The sequence below is a fragment of the Cydia pomonella genome, chromosome 6, assembly GCF_033807575.1.
Source record: "Cydia pomonella isolate Wapato2018A chromosome 6, ilCydPomo1, whole genome shotgun sequence".
Lineage (NCBI taxonomy): Eukaryota > Metazoa > Arthropoda > Insecta > Lepidoptera > Tortricidae > Cydia > Cydia pomonella.
Window position 1 is genome coordinate 11788088 of NC_084708.1, and position 8383 is coordinate 11796470.

The 8383-nt window shown below is 34.3% G+C and overlaps 1 protein-coding gene across 1 annotated transcript; it reads right to left on the reverse strand.

The window, feature by feature from the left end:
* Positions 1–5615: 5615 nt before the first annotated feature.
* Positions 5616–7823, reverse strand: LOC133518957 (uncharacterized). The gene is made up of 2 exons (XM_061852758.1): positions 6201–7823; positions 5616–6101 (listed from the first exon to the last, which is right to left on the reverse strand). The coding sequence occupies exons 1-2, from the start codon at positions 6204–6206 to the stop codon at positions 5634–5636; spliced, it is 474 nt and encodes a 157-aa protein (XP_061708742.1). The 5' UTR covers positions 6207–7823; the 3' UTR covers positions 5616–5633.
* Between the last annotated feature and the right edge of the window lie 560 nt (positions 7824–8383).

An 8383-nucleotide genomic window follows, 5' to 3' on the forward strand; every position in this document is an offset into this window, starting at 1 on the left:
ATTGCACGGTGTATATCCCAAAGAAAGGTTTTAAATACAACAAGGATCATCAAGTTTTAGTCAGTTCTAAATGATGCATTCAAGGGTAAGCACCTATAAACATTTACTAAAAGCACTTCAGTTACTTAAACCGAAATATCGCACAGCTTTACTTAAATCGTGTGATGAAGAGGAGATCAATATCATTTGTGAATGTATCTATAACGTTCTAAATGGGAAAATTCCTTTAGATAACAAAGTAAAATCCAAACTCAAAAAATATAAGGATATATTACGAAAATTAGTTTCAAAAGGCAAGAACAAGCTTAGAAAAACTATTATTATTCAGAAAGGGGGTGCATTTTTACCAATTATTTTAGGTGCAGTTTTAAGTGCTTTGGTAAATTCCTTATCTTAAACACAATGGAGAATACAAAGAAAATGTTGTTAGTAGAACCAGAATTAATTGAAAGACTTAAAAGAAGTGACAACCAGGTGGAAAATTCAACATCTCGTCTAGATGGCGAAATGCATAAAATTCTTAGAAGGAAAATAAATGATCGAGAAAAGTGGGCTTTATATTCTCAAGCACTACAACGATATTTACATTTTGCTGAAACAGACCGAAGACCATTTAAAATACCAATAGAGATGGATGAAGTTAACCACCTTAGCGATAAGATCTACAACTTTGCTTCGGAATCCAATAAAAAGGAGAATGACGTCCAAAAGGATGAAAATGTTCGTATTGAGAAATCATTTACTGAAAACTTGAGCGGAAATTTGAATTTACCTGAGCCTGAAACGAATGTTTTTGCTACACCTCCTGGTGGATCAAAGTTTAATTTACCTAAACAATATTCTCCATCTTATATTATAGATGTTATACCTAAATCTTACAAGACAAAAACACAGACGCTACTACAAAATATTATTTTGAATAAACCTAAAATTTGGTGGAAGGAGAACGGTGAAGTAGTTATAAACAGTCAGACTATACGAAACAGTAATATTCTCGATTTGGTAGGTGATGTGGTTAGACCGCTTAAACGCCCAAAACCAGTCGGTTGGGAAGATTTCGCTAGTATGTTAAATGAGATAAAAGTGCCAACGTCATGTATTGGTAACCCAACAAATTTGGAATTTATTAATAAACTCCATTCAGCAGAACCTCGCACTTCGCAGGCTTCTATTAGCGCTCAAAACTTATCAATAACAGAAAAAAACGCATCTACTCCTCTATCTACTAAGCCAAAAACGAGATCTCATAAGAAATTAGAGTGGGAAAAATGGACTCCTTATTAGACATAAATAGAATATACTACGATGTATCAAATCCAGCTGGGTATAGTAGTTTAAATAATCTGATAAAGGAAATGAAAGGTTATATGAATAGAGAGGAAGTGAAAAAATGGTTGCAGTCCCAAGAAGCGTACACTCTACATAAACCTGTTCATAAACGTTTTTCGCGAAACAAATACATCCTGTCTAACTACAATGAACTATGGCAAGCTGACCTAAGTGATATGCGTACCTATAGTGAATACAACGATGGGTATAAATATATTCTTTGTGTTATTGATGTATTTAGTAAATATGCTTTTGCAAGAGTAATGAAAAAGAAGGATTCTGAAACGGTTAAAACATGTTTTGAAAGCATATTTACGGAAGCAAATGCAACTCCTAGACACATTCAATCTGATAAGGGTACAGAATTTGTTTCAAAGACAGTAAGAGCTTATTTTAAAAGTAAGAATATAAATTATTATACTACCAATAATCCAGATATTAAGGCTAGCATAGTTGAAAGATTTCAAAGAACTCTTAAAACAAAAATGTGGCGTTATTTCACTCATAATAACACTTACAATTACACTAATATATTACAAGATCTTCTTTATTCATATAACCATAGCTATCATTCCAGCATAAAAATGCGTCCAGTTGATGTTAACTTTGGTAATATAAGAACTGTTTGGTGTAACTTATACGAACGAAAAAATTATACACGACCTTTATTAGGAAAGGCAAGGCTAAATGTAGGTGATCATGTAAGGATAACAAAATATAAACATATATTTCAAAAGGGTTATGAAACTAATTGGAGTGATGAAATATTTGTGATTGCATCCGTTATTAATAGGTATCCGTTGGTTGTTTATACTTTAAAAGATTTAGAAGGGGAACCTATAATTGGTACATTTTATTCTAAAGAATTACAAAAAGTAACTCATCACCCCTCCATCAAGTATAAAATCGATAAAATAATACGCTCGCGGCGTATTGGCGGCAGAAAGGAGGTGTTCGTGAAGTGGCGAGGTTATCCCAATAAATTCAATTCCTGGATACCGTCATCTAGCTTAGAAACATTATGAGTGAAAACAGTTTTTACTTAACTTTGTTGAGTAATAGCTCATCTGATTATTACAATGATAATACCACTGCCCATTTTTTAACAAAATTACCTAAAACCATTAAATTAGAAGGAGAATGGGTCGTTGGCTTAGTAGAATTTCAATACCCTTGTTCCATGTATAATGTTCAAGATCTTGAAAATATAATTTATATTAAAAAAAAAGTAAAAGGACATGCGGGCAAGACGGATAAAATTGTTGATATGAAAACTCATATACCAGCGACTTCATATGACAATATTGATCATTTTCTTAATGCATTCAATGAAAATCCACTGTTAAAGAATAAAGCTAAATTTAAATATGATCAAATCTCGAAAATGGTGTCAGCGGTAGCAATGGATAAAGAAATTATGTCAATTACAACAACTCCCATATTAAGTCTGCAGTTAGGCTTTGCACCGAGATCAAATTTAAAAGACATCTCAATGGGAAAACATCCAGCCAATTTATACTTAGGTTTACCCTCACAAATGTTCGTTTATACTGATATCATTCATCCACAAGTGGTGGGAGATGTTATAACAGCATTACTAAGAATAATACCATTAGATCCAACTAAGTTTATCTATGGTGCTTACAAAACACATATTTTCTCACCTGCTCACTATGTACCCGTATTACGAAGAGAATTTGATACTATAGAAATAGATATAAGATCAACTACCGGAGCTAGAATACCATTCCAGTTTGGGTCTTCTTGCGTGAAACTACACTTCCAACGAATAAAATGAATTATAAAAGATCATCTATCTCCTGTCCATATGAACATTACTATTCACATCAAGCTGGCACTGGTATCGGAATTGTATATAAAGGGGTTCCATTTCAACGAGGACATGGAATTGGAAGTTTTTTGGGTGGTCTTTTTAGGTCTGTGCTACCATTATTATCTAGTGGTTTTAAAACAGTGGGAAAAGAAACTTTAGATGCAGGGATCGGCCTTTTATCCGATATGGTAAACTCACGACCAATGGATAGTTCGATTAGATCTAGGTTTAAAGAAGCAAGTGCCAACTTAAAAAGAAAAGCAGATGAAAAAATTGATTCATTGATGTCGGGGTCTGGGTATAAAATGTCTACAAAAAGACGTGAACCGTTCATTAACTTAAAAGCATCGCGACGAAGAGGAGCTAAAAAACAAAAGAAAAATAATATTGAAGATATATTTTCAAACTAAAAAATGTCATTCTTACATAGTCATTCATGTGAGTGCGCCAAATCTGAGTTAGACTTATTTGCTCTACCATCAACTCAAACCAGCATTGAAAGTGGTCAGTGGATTCATTATAAACCAATTTCATCACTAAGTGATGATGGCCCTATCGAGTTTCAAGTTCCCGGGTCGGGCGATGATTACATTGATCTATCACATACTTTGTTGCTTATAAAGGCCAAAATATTGAATCAGGATGGAACGAAAATAAAAGCTGACGCAGACGTTGCCCCAGTTAATAATTGGTTACATTCCCTTTTTAGTCAGCTAGACATCTATTTAAATCAGAAGCTCATATCACCTCCAAACAATACATATGCTTACCGAGCCTATATGGAAAATCTGCTTAATTATGGTTCAGGAGCCAAAAAATCTCATTTGACTTGTGGATTGTGGTATGAAGATACCCCCAACTACATGGACAGTGTTGACTCGAATAACAAAGGATTTCACGAAAGAATGGAGTTTGTCAAAGAAAGCAATGAAGTTGAAATGATCGGACACTTGCATGGTGACATATTTAACCAAGAGAAATTTCTTATTAATGGTATGGAAATGCGAATAAAATTAGTCCGTTCGAAAGAAGCATTTAATTTAATTTGTCATAAGGATGGTAAATTTAAAGTACAAATAACAGATGCCAGTCTCATTATCAGAAGAGCGAGAATAAATCCGAGTGTTTTGTTAGCCCATCAAAAAGTATTAGCAACAACAACTGCCAAATACCCGATAACAAGAGCGGAAGTTAAAGTTATAACATTACCCGCAGGTATACAGGGTAAAACGTTGGATAATATATTTCTCGGGCAAGTTCCTAAAAGATGTATTATTGGATTTGTTTCAAACTCTGGGTTTAACGGTAATTTAGCTATAAATCCATTCAATTTCCAACATTATCATATGAATTCATTTAGTTTGTATGTAGATGGTCACGAAATTCCTTCTAAAACATTACAACCCTCATTTAACTCTTCAGGTTTAATAGCCACTGCTTATCATACTTTGTTTTCTGGTACTGGTATTCATTTCCATAATGAAGGTAATGCTATAAGCAGATCCAACTATATGGGTGGTTATTCTTTATTATGTTTTGATTTGACTCCTGATTTATCTGCTAGTTCAACTTCACACTGGAATCTTGTTAGACATGGAAGTGTTAGAATCGAAGTTCGTTTTGATTCAGCTTTAAATAGCACTATAAACTGTGTTGTGTATGCTGAATTTGATAACATAATTGAAATAAATAAAAATCGCGATGTCACTGTAGATTATAACAGTTAGTAATTAAATAAATACAATGTATTCACACAATTTTTATCATTACCCCTTCAACGTTGGTTGTAAAATCATCAGTAGTCAACATATACATTTTGTTTGATATGGATTCGAATGAAATACAACTGGGTATGAATAAAATAAACCAAAGGTTTAAGTCAAATGTTTTTCCTGCAAATCGCATTCCTGTTTGGATCAATTTACCTGCTTTTATTATTAGCAATTTGGACCCCGATTCTAAACCTGGGTCTCATTGGATCGCAATTTACATTGATGTGAACGGATATGGTGAATACTTTGACTCTTTTGGCCGAAAGCCTACTGGTTATCATAAGTTATTTCTAAAAAGAAATGCTAAAAGGTGGTTTCATAACCATAAATCACTTCAAAATTATTTTACCTCAGTTTGTGGGGAATATTGTTTAGTTTATCTTTATTTTAAGTATCAAGGGAAAAAAATGTCTCAATTTCTAAATTTGTTTTCTGATAATACTTTGAGTAATGATCTAGTATTAAGAAATATGTTTAAACAAATCTTTGTGAAATAAAAGAATATGTACAATGAAATTATGTGTTTTATTTATAAAAATATATATGTTACACAAAAAGTTCGATATACACAGTATTACAATTAAGACACTTAAAATAAGTTTGAAGCTAAACGTTAACTAAAACTATTTTAAACAATACAATATTTGAAAAACTTATTTTAGACCTAAGATTATGAAATTAAACAAAGCACTTTAACACTATTTATTTTCAGTTCCTAAACAATATTTAACACACTTAGGCTTTGCCGATAACTCTTTTGTGATGTTGTAAATGACATCACGAGCACTTTGTTCATGCGTGTCCCCTTCTCCGACGGTGTAGTATCTAACACGAAGATCGCAGTGTTTCCAATGCTCCAATGGCGAAACATTTTTAATTTTTTCCATGTCGTATACCTCTATTTTGATCAGATGTGAGGCATATGCCCCATCGTCTTGTCCAGATGTAAGGTATGCGACACCGTCTTCCGTCATTTTGGCGACCGTGGAAGATTTCTTGTAGACTTTCGGCTTCTTCTTGGACTTTTCGAAAAACACGTCGATGTTATTGGATGGTCGCTTCTTTGCTATGGCCTGCTTGACTTTGAAAGCAAGCGTCCCTTCCTCATCGCTCGCTTCGTCTTCGTGTTCATTGAAGTAGTAGTTCTTGAAGGTATTCTCGGTAAACTGAAATAATAATATCAATTAAAATTACACACAAACATACACACAAGAGTTAAACATGATAATTAAACAATTATAGAGTAACACAATTTAATTACTTACATCCATGATCACAAGTGATAATCAAAACTTCAATGTGTAGAAACCAAGAGCTCTTAACTGAACTGGTGGTCTAAAGATACTATATAATTCACCCTCAGCAGCGGCCTTTTTATATGAATTTGTGTTTAAAAAAAACCTCAGGCACGCTAGTGGGAACAGAGGACCACCTAGGAAGAGACACGTTTTAACAGGATTTTGAAAGTCACTACCCCATCTATCTAACTGGTATAAACAGGAATGCAATAAATTATAGCACTAAATAACGGAAACTTTGTTTACATATACCTACAAGTTGAAACCTGACCTAAAGACGGCCATGTTAACTGTCTATCAATAATTAGCAGTCAATTTCTCACATATACCAAACTTATTTACGAGTGGATAAAAAATCAAGACAACACAAATGTCTCGATCAATAATAATCTGGAATCAATAAAATTTAAGACAAAAACTGCTAACATATAGGTAAATATGTAAAATATTTGGTATGAAATCATCACCCATTATGTATATATACAATAGTTTAGGTATAATTCCTATCGTAAATACACATTATTGATTTCTTCAAAGGTTTGAAAGAGACAGCAACGTGCGAGTGCAAATCCTAACGTAACAGAGGTGGCTATATAAAAAACCCTATTGAATAAAAATAGTATAGGTATGATACCTAGTCGTAAGTACATACAGAGTAAGTAAGTATGTAATTGTATATAAATAAATGGGCGTTGCAAACAATACAGGTTTGAAAGAGACAGCATGAAAATCGTGGCACGTTAAGGGCCTATATAAAAGAAATATCTAATCTTAAGTACATAAGAAAAGGAAGTAAATATGTAATTATATATAAACAGGCGTTGCAACCAATATTGTTCTCGCAACGTAACAGAGGTGGCTATATAAAAAAACCCAATTGAATAAAAATAGTATAGGTATGATACCTAGTCGTAAGTACATACAGAGTAAGTAAGTATGTAATTGTATATAAATAAATGGGCGTTGCAAACAATACAGGTTTGAAAGAGACAGCATGCAAATCGTGGCACGTTAAGGGCCCATATAAAAAAAATACCTAATGTTAAGTACATAAGGAGGAAGTAAATATGTAATTATATATAAATAGGCGTTGCAACCAATATTGTTTTCTCAAAGAGCTGTACAGTTTGAAGGAGGCGACATGCAAAATCGTAACGTAATAGGTGTTCATATAAAAAAACCTATGTAATATAAATAGGTCAGGTAAAATACTTATTCCTAAGTAGATATGGAGTAAGTAAATATGTAATAATTATTAAATTAATTAATTGTTGCAAACACGTACAGAATAAATAAGATCGGAGTGAGACCGCAGGCAGTAACAATAGCATGTCGCCGAGTCGTGGTAACAATAGAGACAATAGAAAGGGCCGGCGAGGGTTTTATGGCAGAGTCGACGAGCGTGTATTGTTTATGTAGCGGAGTGCAGAAGTGATAGAAGGAGACTCCGGGCACTGTCGGGACCTATCGCAATCGATCCAAATGGGGCCCTATTTGTTTTTTTTTTTTTTTTTTTTTTTTTTTTTTTTTTTTTTTTTTTTTTTTTTTTAGGTCGGGCAGACTGGGATCAGGGGTGGGACACCTGGTGGGCGAGGGGCGGAGCTAAAGGGGGGGGGGCGTGAAACCATGGGGCAGAACCGGCGCTTCTATACTACTCATTCTGTAGTAGCATTAGGCGAATTCTTCACGGATGTTGGATATCACCTAATTTCATGTGGCACTAAGAAATGTCATGTCTTACATATGAAACGTCATTTTAGTCTACGGAATAAAAAAACACTTAGTTTACATTATGTCCAATGTTGCTTCTGCCGTTATCGATTTGCCATGCTGAGAAAAGATTAACAGCAATCATTGTATTGAGTGAAATATTGCACCTTCTATAAGTAAATTGCTGTTCATTATGGCGTTCTTTGCCCTGGCGACAACAACATAATGTAATCGAAGCATAAAGGTGCAACTGCAAAACTGCAGTCCATCACGTTGATGTCACGGTCACGCGCGGTTGCGTCACGCCGCCACGCGCCGCGGTGGGCAGTGGGCTCGCGGCCTTATGCTCCACTAGCCTGGCTGACCACTCAGCTGTACCCAGCACTCCCAATTTAGGTTAGCACATTTAACTTACTCGTAGTTACGAGACTTACGAGTAT